Source organism: Anser anser, assembly GCF_964211835.1.
Source record: "Anser anser genome assembly, chromosome: 3".
Taxonomy (NCBI): Eukaryota; Metazoa; Chordata; class Aves; order Anseriformes; family Anatidae; genus Anser; species Anser anser.
This window is the reverse complement of record NC_139722.1, coordinates 124238317-124258529: the sequence shown is the minus strand read 5'-3', so window position 1 is coordinate 124258529 and position 20213 is coordinate 124238317. Positions and strand designations below refer to the sequence as shown.

The window sequence follows — 20213 nt, the reverse complement described above, 5'->3', positions numbered from 1 at the left end:
TGGAAGCTGCAGCTGTTTCCACCGACAAGCTCTCAAAGTCCTGGGCTCACTAACCTGTGACAGCCGTAATATCCAATTGCAGGTGACGGAATATTCTAGTTCTGCTCATTTCCTTTGAGGCCCAGAAAAGCTCACGACAACAGGAGTACCATGAAAGGACCCATAATATTACCTTTATTTTCAGCTTCTTCTAAGTCCTTCTCGTTTGCCAAGAGAATTTCTTCTCTCTGATCAGGTAACAAGTCAGCAAGACGATAATCAATCTCCGCTCTCTGAAAGAGAAAAGTTTCTGAACTGCATCCTTATATGAAGTCCGTGGTGTTTGACATCTGGCTCACTTCAGCTCATTTCTACTGACACATCTTCCCGCCGTCTTGACTCCCTGGATGCTTGGAGCCAGCTGATTTTTTCCAGGACCCATTTGTGTTATAAACCTGTATTTTAAGGCTTGCCACGTGTTCCCAACCTTAAAGAGTGAGCACATACTGTTCTCTCACCTGCTCAGGCTGCAGAGCTGCCAGGGTCCTGCCACCAGCTCGAGCCCTTTCACCCTGCTGCTCTGCTGGAGGGCCTGCCAAAACAAACAAACAAACAAACAAAACACAACCACAAGACACGCAGACAAAGGTTACAGCCCATGTGGGAGGAGACGAACGCTAACCTTTCATCTTCCAACTCTTTACTCAAAGCAGGAAAACAGGTACGGTCCTAATAGACATATCAAAGAAATTCACTGTATGCCAGAACAGGAAAATCTGTATCAGATACCAAAATGCTGCCACGGTCCCCGAGCACAGCCCTTTTCAAGGCATCACGGAGATTCAGCAAGATCATCCAGGTCACAGGGGACAAACAAGCTCGTATCAAAGCTGCACACAGCTTGTATCAAAGAGACTTGACAAAGAGCAAAAGAATACAAGGACGGCTAAATCTCAGGAGAGATTTAGGAGAAAACTGAAAACAGGGAGGCATCCTTTGAAAAAGTTTAATTAGACAACTAACGAAAAGAGAAAAGATTGCAAAACAACACGGGAATGTACAAACAGCGCTGGAAGCCAAAAGCGGCCTGAGTAACAGCTTGCAGAATAGCTGCTCTCTCCACGCCTCTCCCTGTGCACACTGAAGGGTTCCTACAGAAGAAAGGTTTTCTTCTTGGCGTGGATATCAAAGAACCTGTCTCAAACTGAAACGATACAGAACAAGTTTTGAAACAGAAGCAGAAGTAACAAGTCAAAAGGCTCACGCAGCATTTCACTAAGGAGTTCTCAAGTAGCTCACGGATAAGCTACGTTTTCATTTTTAACTCTCTTGAAATTGTCTGTAGGACAGATGACTTGAAATGTGACTAATAGGCCCGGACTTCTATTTCAGAAGCGTCCTACAGAAATTGCCAGAGCAGGAATTCCCACGTTAAGGAAAATAACAGGAGGTAAGAAAAGAACTAGCGGACACTTGATTAAGAAGGCTTAATTAAGGAGCGTTAAAACAGCTTTTTAAAGCGAGGTCATACTTTATAAAGTAGAGCGTATTTTCGTGTTCTTTGAAAAAAAGTGACACACGCGAGGAGATAAGAGTTCATTTTAAAAAGTTACCTGACTATTTCAAGTGTGTTTTGGAAGACAGAAGACAAAAGAAAGAATGGGAGTAACCACGTTCCATGGTAGAGGAAGGGTCGCAGTAAGATTTCACCTTTACTTTTGCTGTTCACCATACTTGTAATTGTCTGAGACGTGGGGTTACAAGATGAAAAGCTTTATAGCTGATACAAATTTATTGCAGTAGGACAAAGTGAAAAGCGCTGATATCGCACTTTTTCCCAGAAAGGAACTTCTCGGAAAAGGAGCTAAGTTTCCTGGTGGACGCCAACTTGAACACGAAACAGCAATGTGCCTTTGCTGCAAAAGCAGCTGAGGGTATCCTGGGTGGCATTAGGCAAAGTATTGCCAGCAGGTCAAGAAAGGCGATCCTCCGCCTCTGCTCAGGAACGGTGAGGCCGCACCTGGCGTGCTGGGCCTGGGCCTCCCAGTACAGGAGAGACCTGGACACACTGCGAAGAGTCCAACGGAGGGCCACGAGGACGGTAAGGGACTGAAGCACCTTTCCTATGAGGACAGGCTGGGAGAGCTGGGACCGTTCGGCCTGGAGAAGAGGAGGCTTGGAGGGGATCTCATCGATGTCTGTAAATACACGAAGGGAGGGTGGAAGGAAGACAAAGCCAGACTTTTCTAACTGGTACCCAAGGAACAAAAAAGGAGGCAACAGACACAGGCCGAAACATAGGATGTTCCCCTCCTGTGGTTTCCTGAACATCAGTAAATACTTTTTCGCTGTGAGGGTGACTGAGCACTAGCGTAGGCTGCCCAGGGAGGTCGTGGAGTCACAGTCTTTGTGAGGTTTCAAAACCTGTCTGGACGTGGTCCTGGAAAACCAGATCTGGGTGGCTCTGCTTGAGCAGGGGTGTTGGACCGGGTGACCTCTGGAGGTCCTTCCGACCTCAACCAGCCTGTGATTCCTTTGCAGCCGCTATGCAACCAAATAGCGAGCACAATTCAAAGCAGATAAACGTGAAGAAATGCAGAGGCAAAAGGGGAAATCAGGCCTCGGTACTGCACATAATCCTATGAAAACATCACCTCAGTGCTCATCAGCGTCGAAGAGCAACTTACACGTTTAAGCTTTTGGAAAAGGCCTAGGAAAGGCAACAAGAAACATCACCAGTCTAATCAAAACTCAAAGTTAGCCTTGCTATCTCATAAACTGAAGGTTCATTTGCATCTTGGATGCTACACAGAATTTTATTTTTGCCTATCTTAAAAAGGTCACAGTAGAATAAAAACAGTTTCAGCCAAGAGAAACAGGGATCGCCAAACTTTTGGAACAGTTTCTATCATTTTTGTTGTTTTTTTTTCCTGAGGCAGTCATTTCAACTAGAATCAACCATGAAATCCATCTGAAACAGCTGGAAGAAACTGTGGTTATGAAAAGCCAACCTCCTCCTTCCTTCTCGGGGCCTACAATATGGACCAAAGTCCAGAAGCCACCGAAGGAAACACGTCTGGAGATGATAAAAAGAGTACGTGATTTTGTTGATGGCCTGGTGTGAAACTGTACCAACCACCTTCCTCTTTCTAGAAAAGTACCTTCAGCATCAACAGGTGACAGACTTCACGGCAGCACAGCTCACAAGACTAGACCACTACCAGCCACACGTCTGGGAGACAGAAAAGCTAGCAAGCTCCAGGTATCTGGAAAGCAATATCCAGGACATGTAAAGTACCCATAAATCACTGAAAGACAGAATCCACTGCCGGAAGAAGCGAACGATTGTAGAATAGCGTTCGGCTTATATGCAGGGAAAGACTATGTATTTAGAATCAGGAGTGTTACTCGTGACTATATACAATTCCGAGGAGCTAGCAGAAGTACCGTAGCGTCCACACAGGGCGTGCCTTCCAATCCTTTTACCGGCTTTGTTGCCCTCCTCTGTACGCTTTCAGGGATCTTAACGTTCTTTTTATATCGTAGAGCCCAGAATCGCACACAATATTGAAGGAGAGGCTTCGCCAACGCTAAATACAGTGGGAGAATCACCTCTTTTGACCAGCTGGCTACGCTGTGTTTAATATATCCCAAAATGCTAGACGATAACCCGTGCTTCTGAATCCTTTAGCTATCTTCCCAGGGCCCTGAAATTTATTTTGATTGAACACAGACTTCTTGCTGCAACTTTGTTGGTACCCACGTGAAAGAGCAGGAGTAGGGAATAATCTGAAGTTTGAACTAAGCTCGTAAGCTCGCTAGCAATGTCCCTGATCCAAGCCCCAGGCAGGTAGAAAAGCTCAGCTGTAGAGTCACGTGTATTTGTACCCGCTCATTTCTTCACCTGCCAGTTTATTGTGCTACAGACGTTACAGAACACACAAACTGCAAGGTTACTACTACCTTTTGTAACCGATGCGACCTTTGGTAGGGCTAGCCGTCTAAGAGAGCCACCAAAATCCCCTTCACGCCCGGATTTCACCCGGAGGTCGCTGCGACTTACCCGGACAGCTGGGACAGACGGGCTGCTCTTTCTCCTGGGAAACCTGCGACTGCAGCACGCCAGCTGCAGCTTTCCTCCCTTCAGCTGCCGCGCCACCTTCGCTCGGCGACAAACCCCGCGGGGGTCCCAGCGGCGGGGAGCTGCTTCTGCCCTGGTGAGCCGCAGGGAAAGGAGAGAGCCGGCCGTCAGCGCGCGGGGGCAGGAAAACCTCCGAGGCGCAGCCCGACGATCGGGCGCAGCGAGGACCCGCGCCCGGCCGCCGCAGCCCCCACCCCTCCCGGCCCGACGCTCCGGGGAAGCGCCCCCGAAGGCTCTCGCTCGCCTCACCGCCGGCAGCCGCGCTCGCAGCCAGCGGCAACCTGCGCCTCCCGGCGCGCACGGCCCGGCCCCGGCCGCGGCCCCGGCTCGGGGAAAGACCGGCCGCGCGCCACAGAACTACAGCTCCCAGCATGCCGCGGGACGGAGCAGTCCATCCGCCCCAGAGGGGAGTCGGCCAAGCGCACGCAGCCGCCCCCCCCCCCGCCGCCCTCTCTGCGCCCGCCCGCCCCCCCCCCCCGCGCCGCTTCGCCCCCCTCTCCCCCAGCCCTCCGAAGCCCCGCGCAGTGCGGACCCCGCCGCACGCCCGCTCCGCTCCGCTCCGGCGCGGCGCCGCCCCCGCCCCGCACAAGGGCCGTTTCCGCAGAAGCCGCCGACCGCGTGGCGCCCCAACCGCCCGCCGCCTCGCCCCCTCCCGGCCCGGCCCGGCCCGGGGCGGCACCGACCACCAACCTCGTTGCGGCACCGCGCCGCGGCGGCCCGGCCCGGCCCGACAGCTTCCGCCCATAGTGCCGGCAAGCCCTGCACGGCACCTCCGCCCTGCGTTCCTCCGAGCCAATCACGGAGCGTGTCCGCCCTGAGTTAAGGCTAGCCGTGACGCCACATCCGCCCTCGCGGTCCAGCCAATCACGGCGCCGCTTCCCTGTGGGAAGGCGACCCTGAGGCTGCCCCTGTGCTGCCTTTTTTTTTGTTTGTTTGTTTATTTTTTTTTTAAAGAAGGCGCGGGTGTTCTTGGTCCTCTCTCGTCAAGTCTGTCTGCGAGAAACATCTCAAATAATTTTCTTGACACGCGATCTTCTCTGAGGCTATTTTATTCGCGGTTGCAGTGGCGGGCGTCCTGCCGATCAGGAGCGCATTGCAGTAAGCACAGCATCAACTTTTATTCCCTGTTCCCCGACACCTGATCCCCTCCCCTGTATGTACCATGTATGTACAATTTTACTTCTTTTTCAACCCTTTAATTTCTCCCTTCTTATTTCCTTTTTTTTTTTTTTTCCCCTTTCTTATGTTTCAGGAACCTGTGATCTTTGTTTTACCGTGCCCACGCTGCTCAACCTGTTTTTCCTCAAGCTTCTGCCTTATTTCGGAACAGTGAGGCCGCCTACTGTCCGCTTACCCACGTGGCGTTTCTCCTCATTATGACTGCACAACTACCTCGGAATACAGAAAATTAGTTCTCTACTGCAAAAACACAACTTAGTTTCTCACAGCTCCCTCCTCTCCTTTCCTTACTCCTACTGTTGTTTTTGCACCTCTTCACGTACCGCGCTCTTGAGTTTCTCCAACGTTAAGGCGCAATAGTCTTCTTCGGATGTCACGGGGGATGGGAGGCGTACAACGCCATTATTTTTACAATACCAACAAATAGTTGTTTGAGCCAATTCTGTTCAGGTAACCACGAAGTTAGTTTCTCCCACATGTTTCTAAATGCCCAGGAACTGTCACATTGAGCTACTCTATGTAGGATCTTTCCCCCCCCCCCCCCACGCCCCCCCAGTATACCTTTTTTTCCCCCCAAATATCAGTCAAATCCGTCCCGTTTGATCTACATCTATACAGCAACTAGCATTAATTACAGTGCACGCTCCTCCTTATGAGGTTATTAATGAATCTAATACTATTCGATTCTACGGTGCTATTTTTGCAAACTTATCAAACTTATTTTCTAGTTCTTCAGTTATAGCGGAGATATTTGCAATAGCTTTTTCTAATTCACCCACCCCTCACCGAGGTAAAAACCACCTTGCAAAGCTGTGAAATACTAGAGAATTTTACTAGAGAATTGTCTGGAGTCCGCTTAATCCTGCGTGTGGTCTCAAGGGGGCTTTGGCTTTGTGGGTCTTCAATAATAGTCACGTTTGGAATTACTGCCTCCAGGGTGCAAGCTCCCTTCCATCCCAGGGGCAACACCTTCCTGGCTTTATTGCCACGTAGCCAGTACCACCTCTCGCCATTTGGGACAGGCCATCCAGTTGCAGGATTCTCACGTCGCATCTGGCACGCGCTATGTATATTAGCGTTCCTGTGGCTACCATATTTGGTGCAGCGTGGATTATTCCCTGCGTGGATAATTCCACACCCAGGGTCAGTACTATCGCCCCCTGAGTTTCTATCACTGTTGTTTAAAAGGCACCTTCGATAACGCGGTATATTGTAGCCAGGATTACGCGCAGGGAGCGTGAGAAACACTCCGTAGCCAGTAGCTTAGGCTCAGGCGAGGATCTCAGTGAAGTAGTAATTTATTCGCGATCGCAATGGCACGCGTCCCACAAGCAGGAGCGCGCCTACTAGTCACACAGTACGGTTTGTGTACTTTCTTTCTCGACGACCGGGACCCTCCCCTGTTTCCCCACTGACTGGGTATTCCGGGTTCACAACCTATCCGACGCTTCACAGACACTACGTGGCCTTCAGTTGCCGGCCTGTTCAATTTCAAATTTCTTTTGACTTTTTTACTGTTTGAAGCGGTAATGTTTCTTCACTGATCTGACTTGACGCCGTGATTTTCACCTAGCTGCTCTGAGGGGTCCGGTTGTCTGCATTTTACAAGGTTGTCCGTTAAGCTTTCTTATCACTGCGAGCCTATCTCAACACCGCATTCCTTCCCTCTAAACAACGTAACTCTGCAAAAACAACATTTTTATTCCCACAATTCCCCCCTTTTCTTCTTTATAAACTGTTGATTTTTGCAAAACTTTTCTCTGCGGTGTAATTTGGTAGATCTCTTCCTCTTCTTCACCTTCTTTGCTTTCCATCCCCTCTAATATCATTGGTAGATCTCTTCCTCTTCTTCACCTTCTTTGCTTTCCATCCCCTCTAATATCATCGCCTTACGTGAGTAAGGTGGTGGCTCCACGGTCATTTGTTTCAACAGCGCAGTTTCAGTGAGCCGCTGTACCAGTCCTTTTACACAGGGGATAATGCAACAACCAAGGGCCGTCAAAACTCCTGCTACTACGATCAAGGATGCAGATACGGACGCCAGGGTCCCTTTCCGTCTAGCCAACCAAAACTGCGAACATCCCGTGACGGAAGGGCCCGGTCCTAATTACTCTGCCGATTCACCGGCAGGCGCCGGAAGCCCCTGCAACGCCCCGCTTACTGCGCCACCCTCCGCGCCACTACTGCCGGCCCTTGAAGCGCAGCGGCGCTCACTCACCCTCGCACACACGCACCCCCTCCCGCGCCCACCGCCCCCACCTCACGGCCGCTGCTCCACCGCCCGCCCCCGCCCTCCCGGGGCTCAACCCGCCGCCCTCGCCCACTCTCGGGCGCTCCGCTCGCAGCCGCGACCCCCGAGCGCCCCGCCGCCGCGTCGCCGGGGCCTCCCAGCGGCCCCTTCGGGCCCCCGCGCGCCCGATTCGCTCGGCCCCGCGCGGAATTTGCATGCCCCGCCCCCGGCACCGCCTCTCCCTCCCCGCGGCTCGCCGCCCGCGTGCCCCGCCCACCGAGCCCCTGCGCCCGACCTCCGCTCCGCGCTGATTGGCGCAGCTCGGCCTCCTCTGGGCGTTCGCCCCGCCCCTTCGCCCGCCCGCCCTCCCTCCCCTCCCCTCCCCTCCGGCGTGATTTGCATGCCCCGCCCCTCTCCCCGGAGCCGCGCCGCCGCCCGCCGCCTCATTGGCCGGGGCCCCGGGCCGCCCGCCCCGGCGGCACCGAGCAGCGCCGCGGGACCTGCGCGCGGCCGGCCGGGCCGGGCCGCTCTCGTCGGCAAGGAAGGCCCGGGCGGCCGGCCGGGCGCGGCAGAAGGGGGAGCGGAGCCGCCGCACGAGGAGGGGCTGCGAGCGCTGAGCGCGCTCGGGCCGGAGGGGAGACGCTTTGTCTGCTCCGGGAGCCGGGAGGAGACGCGACCGGGACGGCGACCCGAGCTGGCCGCGAAGGGGCGTCCGGAACTGGGAAGGACGGCCGCTGCTCAGGAACCGGCCGGGCAACCGGACACGCGCGCGGCGGTAGCTTTGCGTGTGCGTACACGCTGTTGTCGTTACTTTCTCTTAATTTGCTGTCCTATTAAACTGTCTTTATCTCAACCCGCACGCTTTACCCACCCCACCCCCGATTCTCCCGCCTTTCCCGGAGGGGGGGGACTCAGGCGGCGAGGAAACGGCTGCGCGGCGCTGAGCTGAGCTGTGCGGCAGGTTGAAGCTCGGCAGCCGGAGAGGCTCCCGCTGCCCCGGCATCGCGGCCAGACCCCGTCGCCTTCCCCTCCCCCGACAGCTGAAGCTGTTCTGTGTTATGTAGCCCCGCTACATAACCTGCTCCCGTAAAGCTGGCAAGCGCCGTGTGCTCGGGGTGCGCGCTACTCCGTGCCCGGGGCGGCACCGGCACCGCGCCTCGGCGGCCCGACCCGGCCGCTGCCGCCCATAGCGCCGGCAAGCCCTGCACGGCACCTCCGCCCTGGGTTCCTCCGAGCCAATCACGGAGCGTTTCCGCCCTGAGTGAAGGCTAGCCGTGACGCCGCTTCCGCCCTGGGTTCCCAGCCAATCACGGAATGCTCCCGCCCTCACTGACGGCTCGCTCGGACACCGCATCCGCCCTCACGGTCCAGCCAATCACGGAGCCGTTTTGGCCCTCGGTGAGGGCACGCCCTGACGTCACTTCCGCCCCCGGTTCCCTCCCAGGTAACGGGTCTCAAGGCAGTTTGTTCCCTTTAAACAATAACGGAGCGCGGCTGTGCTTCAGAACGATTGCATTTCTTGAAATCTCTAGGAAGCAGTCCGTGAAATGTGATCTCGGACCCTCGCCTTTTAAGCATCAGAGGCAAACGTGCTATCTGTAGATGCTCCTTAGAAGCTAAACTGTCAGTCTGCAATTGTTTTACCTTTACTGCAACTCAGGACCGCACTCGGAGCGCTGACTCAATGCCGTGTGTGCTGTCTCCAGCTAGCTGTCAGGCACACGCTGCTCCACGGAGAAGTCAAATTTCCTCTGAAATTGCTTACCCAAACCAGTATGGGACGCAATAGGAAACCAGGGAGGAAGCAACCTCTCCTCTGCACTCAGAGTCCGTCCTGCCGTCAGCTACAGCATGGGACAGAAACCGTATTATTCAGATGCGGAGGTATCAAAGATGATCCTCTGAAGTCGCATCGGAGAACTTGAGGCTGGGGGCTGGCAGGAAAAAAAGTAACTAACAAGACAAGCCATCCTAAGTCTGTAAAAAAAAAATAGAATAAAAGGAAAAAAAAGAAAAAGGTCGGAGGGTGGGGGTGGGAAGCCAGTAAGAATCAGCCTGATAAAAGGTTTACAAATGAGATGAAGAAGAAGAGGAGAAGGGGAGAGATTGTCTATGCAAGGCAAGAGACCCAGGAGGCAAAGGCTGAAGTCTAGGCAGGCAGACTAGAATGTGACGAGGAAACATACTGGCTTTCTATGAAGAACAGAGCTAGCAGCAAGGAAGTAATAATGGCAGACGAGGGAGACTAGTGCCTTTTCCTTTCACGTGAACATACTCCCTTCACTAGAGCCTACTCCCCTTCAGTATGAAACGAGGACCAACGCTCACAAAATTCAGTTATAAAATAGGAAGCTGCCCTTTGGCAGTCTCTTTCTAAGTGCCCATACCCATCACTTGCTCCTCAAACACTTGCTCATATGTTAGAGAAATGCTCAATCAGTCTTGCTAAAAATACTAGCAGTGAGAGCCTAGACTCATCGCTCCACAAGCGAGTGAAAGCAATCATTCTGCCTCGGTGCAAACATGCAGTATCAGTATGGGACAGACCACTCACAGCCTAGAGCTTCTACTTCCTGTGCTAATTTTTTTTAGCATATATTCTTAACAGTTGCGATTTGCTATTAGCAATCTATATCAAACATTTGATGTTTAATGGTAGCCTGCAACTCAGCTGCGTTCGGCATGGACAGGAAAGTGCTCATTGGTAGGAACCTCATAAATTGCAAGTTAAGCAGGGAACCTACGTTATAAGACACGTGCAGAAACCGCAGCACCTGAACGTAAGCTAACTCCTTCTCTACGCTGGGTATCAAAAACCAACCCTGAATAACTCTCGACATTGCAGAAGCAAGTCCCAAGAATGTGCCCGTAGGAAAAAAAAAAACTGGGATGGCAACAGAATTCATTTCAGAAGAGTCTTTTGAGGCAAGACTTCTTGCAGCCTTCCAGTAACTCACCAACAGAAATACACTTTTGTTATCAAAGATCTCTCTGCATTACAGTTTGCGACGTGCCAGTTTCACACATTTTCTAACCCAAGACCAGCTTCTCGATGCACCCCTCGAACGCAAAAGAACGGATTTAGTCTATGCTGCCTGAACTGTACTTTCCTCGGTCAGAAGGTAATATGGTTCGTTCCGGAAAGCATCATTTTTCAGTAACAACCTTCCCCACAGGGGCCAAACATCACGTTAACCAGCCCGGGAGATACTCATGCTATTTCATACATGACGATAACAGGGCAGATACTTGCTATATTCAATTCCTAAAGCGAGCCTCCTTTGGCAAAAGGAAACGCTATTTATTTATTTATTTAGATTTTTTTTTTTTTTTTAAACAATGCCGTGGGTTGCTGTTTTCAAAGGCCTCTCTGTCTTCTCTGATGAAGACATCTCTCATGTAATTATGGAAGCTGCAGCTGTTTCCACCGACAAGCTCTCAAAGTCCTGGGCTCACTAACCTGTGACAGCCGTAATATCCAATTGCAGGTGACGGAATATTCTAGTTCTGCTCATTTCCTTTGAGGCCCAGAAAAGCTCACGACAACAGGAGTACCATGAAAGGACCCATAATATTACCTTTATTTTCAGCTTCTTCTAAGTCCTTCTCGTTTGCCAAGAGAATTTCTTCTCTCTGATCAGGTAACAAGTCAGCAAGACGATAATCAATCTCCGCTCTCTGAAAGAGAAAAGTTTCTGAACTGCATCCTTATATGAAGTCCGTGGTGTTTGACATCTGGCTCACTTCAGCTCATTTCTACTGACACATCTTCCCGCCGTCTTGACTCCCTGGATGCTTGGAGCCAGCTGATTTTTTCCAGGACCCATTTGTGTTATAAACCTGTATTTTAAGGCTTGCCACGTGTTCCCAACCTTAAAGAGTGAGCACATACTGTTCTCTCACCTGCTCAGGCTGCAGAGCTGCCAGGGTCCTGCCACCAGCTCGAGCCCTTTCACCCTGCTGCTCTGCTGGAGGGCCTGCCAAAACAAACAAACAAACAAACAAAACACAACCACAAGACACGCAGACAAAGGTTACAGCCCATGTGGGAGGAAACGAACGCTAACCTTTCATCTTCCAACTCTTTACTCAAAGCAGGAAAACAGGTACGGTCCTAATAGACATATCAAAGAAATTCACTGTATGCCAGAACAGGAAAATCTGTATCAGATACCAAAATGCTGCCACGGTCCCCGAGCACAGCCCTTTTCAAGGCATCACGGAGATTCAGCAAGATCATCCAGGTCACAGGGGACAAACAAGCTCGTATCAAAGCTGCACACAGCTTGTATCAAAGAGACTTGACAAAGAGCAAAAGAATACAAGGACGGCTAAATCTCAGGAGAGATTTAGGAGAAAACTGAAAACAGGGAGGCATCCTTTGAAAAAGTTTAATTAGACAACTAACGAAAAGAGAAAAGATTGCAAAACAACACGGGAATGTACAAACAGCGCTGGAAGCCAAAAGCGGCCTGAGTAACAGCTTGCAGAATAGCTGCTCTCTCCACGCCTCTCCCTGTGCACACTGAAGGGTTCCTACAGAAGAAAGGTTTTCTTCTTGGCGTGGATATCAAAGAACCTGTCTCAAACTGAAACGATACAGAACAAGTTTTGAAACAGAAGCAGAAGTAACAAGTCAAAAGGCTCACGCAGCATTTCACTAAGGAGTTCTCAAGTAGCTCACGGATAAGCTACGTTTTCATTTTTAACTCTCTTGAAATTGTCTGTAGGACAGATGACTTGAAATGTGACTAATAGGCCCGGACTTCTATTTCAGAAGCGTCCTACAGAAATTGCCAGAGCAGGAATTCCCACGTTAAGGAAAATAACAGGAGGTAAGAAAAGAACTAGCGGACACTTGATTAAGAAGGCTTAATTAAGGAGCGTTAAAACAGCTTTTTAAAGCGAGGTCATACTTTATAAAGTAGAGCGTATTTTCGTGTTCTTTGAAAAAAAGTGACACACGCGAGGAGATAAGAGTTCATTTTAAAAAGTTACCTGACTATTTCAAGTGTGTTTTGGAAGACAGAAGACAAAAGAAAGAATGGGAGTAACCACGTTCCATGGTAGAGGAAGGGTCGCAGTAAGATTTCACCTTTACTTTTGCTGTTCACCATACTTGTAATTGTCTGAGACGTGGGGTTACAAGATGAAAAGCTTTATAGCTGATACAAATTTATTGCAGTAGGACAAAGTGAAAAGCGCTGATATCGCACTTTTTCCCAGAAAGGAACTTCTCGGAAAAGGAGCTAAGTTTCCTGGTGGACGCCAACTTGAACACGAAACAGCAATGTGCCTTTGCTGCAAAAGCAGCTGAGGGTATCCTGGGTGGCATTAGGCAAAGTATTGCCAGCAGGTCAAGAAAGGCGATCCTCCGCCTCTGCTCAGGAACGGTGAGGCCGCACCTGGCGTGCTGGGCCTGGGCCTCCCAGTACAGGAGAGACCTGGACACACTGCGAAGAGTCCAACGGAGGGCCACGAGGACGGTAAGGGACTGAAGCACCTTTCCTATGAGGACAGGCTGGGAGAGCTGGGACCGTTCGGCCTGGAGAAGAGGAGGCTTGGAGGGGATCTCATCGATGTCTGTAAATACACGAAGGGAGGGTGGAAGGAAGACAAAGCCAGACTTTTCTAACTGGTACCCAAGGAACAAAAAAGGAGGCAACAGACACAGGCCGAAACATAGGATGTTCCCCTCCTGTGGTTTCCTGAACATCAGTAAATACTTTTTCGCTGTGAGGGTGACTGAGCACTAGCGTAGGCTGCCCAGGGAGGTCGTGGAGTCACAGTCTTTGTGAGGTTTCAAAACCTGTCTGGACGTGGTCCTGGAAAACCAGATCTGGGTGGCTCTGCTTGAGCAGGGGTGTTGGACCGGGTGACCTCTGGAGGTCCTTCCGACCTCAACCAGCCTGTGATTCCTTTGCAGCCGCTATGCAACCAAATAGCGAGCACAATTCAAAGCAGATAAACGTGAAGAAATGCAGAGGCAAAAGGGGAAATCAGGCCTCGGTACTGCACATAATCCTATGAAAACATCACCCCAGTGCTCATCAGCGTCGAAGAGCAACTTACACGTTTAAGCTTTTGGAAAAGGCCTAGGAAAGGCAACAAGAAACATCACCAGTCTAATCAAAACTCAAAGTTAGCCTTGCTATCTCATAAACTGAAGGTTCATTTGCATCTTGGATGCTACACAGAATTTTATTTTTGCCTATCTTAAAAAGGTCACAGTAGAATAAAAACAGTTTCAGCCAAGAGAAACAGGGATCGCCAAACTTTTGGAACAGTTTCTGTAGAAAAGGACTAAGAAAAAACCTTTTTCATGTGACAAAGAGACGATGAGGGAAAAGACGATGTCTCATATCATAGAAGTTGAACAGAGATCGATCACCCGTGTTCTCTTTCCATACAGAAGGCGGGGGCATCAAAAGCTAGCAGGAAGCAAACTTCAACGCTCCTCCTGCCCACAAACACACACAAAATAAAGGAAGCAGTTCTCCACATAGTGCTAGCTCCAGAGTTTACGCACAATACCTAGTTAAGGCTCGTGACTGCTGTGACCCACGGGTGCTAAGTGTTTACATGGGTTCAAAGGATATGGCCGATTTTTACAAGAAACACATTAAGCGTTTTTATACTCAAAGGCATTGGCTTGTCTTAAAGTGCAAGTCACAAGTATCGCTCTATACTCGTTCCATTCTGCTAAGACCACCGATCTTTGGTCTGACTTTCTGCGGCCCTTGTTACATTGTCACAGCAACACAGAGGCAGGAAAACATTCCTGCATACGGTAACAAAAGACCGAGTCATTAAAAGAACTTACGACAAAAACCCAAACTACACACTATCTTAGTTCAGCCGTACATTCTATATGCACGCTTTCACCCTGGAATCTTCAATAATAGATGATAACCTCTAAGACTAAAAGCAATACAAATTCTACCTAGTTCTTTGAATGCAAGTCTGATGCAGCAAGTCATCAGCTGGAAGGAACCCGAGCAGAGGATTCAAGATGTTCTATTCCAACATTAAAAGTTACCTTTCAAAAGCCGTTTGTCAAGCAGAGCGTAGTTTCCCATTTGTTGAACAGGCAGGCCTAGCCAAATTTTGACCCTAAACTTCCAGGAAATCTCTACAGCTCCCAATGTACATGTTACTTCCGTACTCACCTGCAGGTTTTACCTCTGAAAAAAAAGTTCCAACTTTCTTCCCTTCCACAACACCTGTGATGACATGACCCGAGATCTTTGGGTGGGTTCCACTTGCAATCACTGCAGAGGTGCCTCCTTGGAGGGCCCACAGAGCTGCTTTCACCTGCGATGAAGGATAGAGCCAGTTCCCGAAAATGCACTTGTTATTTGAATCCCCATGCTCAACACGAATTCTTGCTCCACTTTGATCACTTACGTTTCCCACCTGGGATTTGGTTCCAAACGTCACCGATTGTTGGTCTCCTGGGTAGGATATGTCAGTGAGCTTTGCATCATCGGATCCAGGAGGGCTGTCAAAGAGTCCTGAAATGAATAATAAAAAACTGTTAATGTTACATATCTTCTGTTCCAAAGCTCACCAGGGAAAAAGAACTAAAGCCTTTGAGGCTAAAAACCTGTATTCCACTCTACAGGATTCAAAACTTCCACTGAACCCTCCTTTTGTGGAACTGAAAGGATGAAACACTAACATGCAGGCTCAAGATGCGTAACTTCACCGGAATTGTAGCTAGTGTGAGGAAACAGAATATCCACATGCTGAATAGCATCACGTACGCTGGGAAGTACCCACACTTCAGTGAGGTTAGAGAGAAAACCGGAAAGAAGTTTCCAGCTTTTATACGGTTCAGAATCAGGGCTGACACACAAGAGTGCACAACTGAACAAAGGACAGTCCTCTTCACCTAAAATCTCAGATGATATTCCCGAATGCTGTGTTGTACACTGATAAACCGGGCAACTTAGAAATATGTATAAAGGCTAACTATTGAGTTCTGCAAAGAAAGGACACAAGACTATAGACACACACTTATTCATTTTAAGTAAATATTGTACTTTTATTTAACTATGTTCTGAGTTGAGCGATACTTCTGTTTACCTAACATGTAAACCCTAAACTCTACCGCCAAACTTCCCAGAAGTTCTATGCGAACAAACACGTCACAGATTAAAGCGCACAAGTGAAGAGTACCTGAACTCTTCCTTTACAGCTTGGGAAGGAAAGGACACTTCTTTCCATAAAGAAGATACCACAGCAAATGAATAAGCTGTGAGGAAATGGGAGCGGTGTTTTCGTTTGTTTTTTATTTTTATTTTTTTATAAGTTGTTTGGACTACCATTTTTGTTATTTTTTTTTCCTGAGGCAGTCATTTCAACTAGAATCAACCATGAAATCCATCTGAAACAGCTGGAAGAAATTGTGGTTATGAAAAGCCAACCTCCTTCCTTCTCGGGGCCTACAATATGGACCAAAGTCCAGAAGCCACCGAAGGAAACACGTCTGGAGATGATAAAAAGAGTACGTGATTTTGTTGATGGCCTGGTGTGAAACTGTACCAACCACCTTCCTCTTTCCAGAAAAGTACCTTCAACATCAACAGGTGACAGACTTCACGGCAGCACAGCTCACAAGACTAGACCACTATCAGCCACACGTCTGGGAGACAGAAAAGCTAGCAAGCTCCAGGTATCTGGAAAGCAATATCCAGGACATGTAAAGTACCCATAAATCACTGAAAGACAGAATCCACTGCCGGAAGAAGCAAACGATTGTAGAATAGCGTTCGGCTTATATGCAGGGAAAGACTATGTATTTAGAATCAGGAGCGTTACTCATGACTATATACAATTCCGAGGAGCTAGCAAAAGTACCGTAGCGTCCACACAGGGCGTGCCTTCCAATCCTTTTACCGGCTTTGTTGCCCTCCTCTGTACGCTTTCAGGGATCTTAACGTTCTTTTTATATCGTAGAGCCCAGAATCGCACACAATATTGAAGGAGAGGCTTCGCCAACGCTAAATACAGTGGGAGAATCACCTCTTTTGACCAGCTGGCTACGCTGTGTTTAATATATCCCAATATGCTAGACGATAACCCGTGCTTCTGAATCCTCTAGCTATCTTCCCAGGGCCCTGAAATTTATTTTGATTGAACACAGACTTCTTGCTGCAAACTTGTTGGTACCCACGTGAAAGAGCAGGAGTAGGGAATAATCTGAAGTTTGAACTAAGCTCGTAAGCTCGCTAGCAATGTCCCTGATCCAAGCCCCAGGCAGGTAGAAAAGCTCTCGGTAAAGATGGTCTGGTCTGCAGATGGGAGCCTCTGTTCCCTTCAGAAGGCAGTCACCTGTGACTATAACCTGGCACTATTTCTTCACAACGCTGGCCTTGATCTCTCGATCACTCTACAATTCCACGAAAGGAATTGCCTCCCAAGTCGTTCTTGACTGACCACAACTAGCGTTCCATAAAGCCCTGCAAGCACTTGTTCATTGTTTCTAGGATAATTCTTAAAGCTGAAGCGGGACAAAGTTTTGTCCACAAAGGCCTTCGGGGAGACTTCTGAAAGGAAAACCAGGCCAAACCAAAAAACTAGGAACAGCAAGCGGCGTGTACGTCGGTTTTGCTAACAGAGTAACACTAACGTACTAGGAATTTCCACGTTCTTTGCCCTCTACCTTGAAAGTGTCACCCAATTCTGTCAGTGTTCACCATCAGCTTCTTTTTTTTTTTTTTTTTAAATTTTCACATGGACATCTGAGAAAAACATTTCGAGTCCCCGTCATCGAGGGAGAAGAGGAGAGGAAAAAAAAAGAAAAAGAGAGGGGGGTGGGGAAGAAGCACAGCCATTCCTTTCTTCAGTAATGTGAGCAAAAAGCTCAGGCGCTCGGCAACAACAGAATCGTAGAATATCCTGAGTTGGAAGGGACCACCGAGGATCATCGTTAAGGACCACCGAGTCAAACAACGCGCTTTGAAAGACAAAACACAGAAGAACCTGCACGTTATTTAATCTCAGCTGTAGAGTCACGTGTATTTGTACCCGCTCATTCCTTCACCTGCCAGTTTATTGTGCTACAGACGCTACGGAACACACAAACTGCAAGGTTACTACTACCTTTTGTAACCGATGCGACCTTTGGTAGGGCTAGCCGTCTAAGAGAGCCACCAAAATCCCCTTCACGCCCGGATTTCACCCGGAGGTCGCTGCGACTTACCCGGACAGCTGGGACAGACGGGCTGCTCTTTCTCCTGGGAAACCTGCGACTGCAGCACGCCAGCTGCAGCTTTCCTCCCTTCAGCTGCCGCGCCACCTTCGCTCGGCGACAAACCCCGCGGGGGTCCCAGCGGCGGGGAGCTGCTTCTGCCCTGGTGAGCCGCAGGGAAAGGAGAGAGCCGGCCGTCAGCGCGCGGGGGGAGGAAAACCTCCGAGGCGCAGCCCGACGATCGGGCGCAGCGAGGACCCGCGCCCGGCCGCCGCAGCCCCCACCCCTCCCGGCCCGACGCTCCGGGGAAGCGCCCCCGAAGGCTCTCGCTCGCCTCACCGCCGGCAGCCGCGCTCGCAGCCAGCGGCAACCTGCGCCTCCCGGCGCGCACGGCCCGGCCCCGGCCGCGGCCCCGGCTCGGGGAAAGACCGGCCGCGCGCCACAGAACTACAGCTCCCAGCATGCCGCGGGACGGAGCAGTCCATCCGCCCCAGAGGGGAGTCGGCCAAGCGCACGCAGCCGCCCCCCCCCCCGCCGCCCTCTCTGCGCCCGCCCGCCCCCCCCCCCCGCGCCGCTTCGCCCCCCTCTCCCCCAGCCCTCCGAAGCCCCGCGCAGTGCGGACCCCGCCGCACGCCCGCTCCGCTCCGCTCCGGCGCGGCGCCGCCCCCGCCCCGCACAAGGGCCGTTTCCGCAGAAGCCGCCGACCGCGTGGCGCCCCAACCGCCCGCCGCCTCGCCCCCGCCCGGCCCGGCCCGGCCCGGGGCGGCACCGACCACCAACCTCGTTGCGGCACCGCGCCGCGGCGGCCCGGCCCGGCCCGACAGCTTCCGCCCATAGTGCCGGCAAGCCCTGCACGGCACCTCCGCCCTGCGTTCCTCCGAGCCAATCACGGAGCGTTTCCGCCCTGAGTTAAGGCTAGCCGTGACGCCACATCCGCCCTCGCGGTCCAGCCAATCACGGCGCCGCTTCCCTGTGGGAAGGCGACCCTGAGGCTGCCCCTGTGCTGCCTTTTTTTTTGTTTGTTTGTTTATTTTTTTTTAAAGAAGGCGCGGGTGTTCTTGGTCCTCTCTCGTCAAGTATATCTGCGAGAAACATCTCAAATAATTTTCTTGACACGCGATCTTCTCTGAGGCTATTTTATTCGCGGTTGCAGTGGCGGGCGTCCTGCCGATCAGGAGCGCATTGCAGTAAGCACAGCATCAACTTTTATTCCCTGTTCCCCGACACCTGATCCCCTCCCCTGTATGTACCATGTATGTACAATCTTACTTCTTTTTCAACCATTTAATTTCTCCCTTCTTATTTCCTTTTTTTTTTTTTTTTTTTTCCCTTTCTTATGTTTCAGGAACCTGTGATCTTTGTTTTACCGTGCCCACGCTGCTCAACCTGTTTTTCCTCAAGCTTCTGCCTTATTTCGGAACAGTGAGGCCGCCTACTGTCCGCTTACCCACGTGGCGTTTCTCCTCATTATGACTGCACAACTACCTCGGAATACAGAAAATTAGTTCTCTACTGCAAAAACACAACTTAGTTTCTCACAGCTCCCTCCTCTCCTTTCCTTACTCCTACTGTTGTTTTTGCACCTCTTCACGTACCGCGCTCTTGAGTTTCTCCAACGTTAAGGCGCAATAGTCTTCTTCGGATGTCACGGGGGATGGGAGGCGTACAACGCCATTATTTTTACAATACCAACAAATAGTTGTTTGAGCCAATTCTGTTCAGGTAACCACGAAGTTAGTTTCTCCCAAATGTTTCTAAATGCCCAGGAACTGTCACATTGAGCTACTCTATGTAGGATCTTCCCCCCCCCCCCACGCCCCCCCAGTATACCTTTTTTCCCCCCAAATATCAGTCAAATCCGTCCCGTTTGATCTACATCTATACAGCAACTAGCATTAATTACAGTGCACGCTCCTCCTTATGAGGTTATTAATGAATCTAATACTATTCGATTCTACGGTGCTATTTTTGCAAACTTATCAAACTTATTTTCTAGTTCTTCAGTTATAGCGGAGATATTTACAATAGCTTTTTCTAATTCACCCACCCCTCACCGAGGTAAAAACCACCTTGCAAAGCTGTGAAATACTAGAGAATTTTACTAGAGAATTGTCTGGAGTCCGCTTAATCCTGCGTGTGGTCTCAAGGGGGCTTTGGCTTTGTGGGTCTTCAATAATAGTCACGTTTGGAATTATTGCCTCCAGGGTGCAAGCTCCCTTCCATCCCAGGGGCAACACCTTCTTGGCTTTATTGCCACGTAGCCAGTACCACCTCTCGCCATTTGGGACAGGCCATCCAGTTGCAGGATTCTCACGTCGCATCTGGCACGCGCTATGTATATTAGCGTTCCTGTGGCTACCATATTTGGTGCAGCGTGGATTATTCCCTGCGTGGATAATTCCACACCCAGGGTCAGTACTATCGCCCCCTGAGTTTCTATCACTGTTGTTTAAAAGGCACCTTCGATAACGCGGTATATTGTAGCCAGG

General features: G+C 50.5%; 1 protein-coding gene and 1 long non-coding RNA gene across 2 annotated transcripts; one reads left to right on the top strand and one right to left on the bottom strand.

Annotated features, from left to right (window-relative positions):
• The first annotated feature begins 4701 nt into the window (after positions 1–4701).
• Positions 4702–6979, top strand: LOC310897916. The gene is made up of 2 exons (XR_014582790.1): positions 4702–5218; positions 5373–6979. It is a non-coding gene; the product is annotated as an uncharacterized lncRNA (long non-coding RNA).
• A 2045-nt stretch (positions 6980–9024) lies between these two features.
• LOC310895936 (uncharacterized protein) lies at positions 9025–19192 on the bottom strand (the record flags this gene model as incomplete). The annotated part of the gene is made up of 8 exons (XM_083827652.1): positions 9025–9506; positions 11108–11207; positions 11433–11506; positions 14699–14843; positions 14937–15043; positions 17737–17887; positions 18505–18628; positions 19161–19192. The coding sequence occupies 8 exons, from the start codon at positions 19190–19192 to the stop codon at positions 9370–9372; spliced, it is 870 nt and encodes a 289-aa protein (XP_083683778.1). The 3' UTR covers positions 9025–9369.
• Between the last annotated feature and the right edge of the window lie 1021 nt (positions 19193–20213).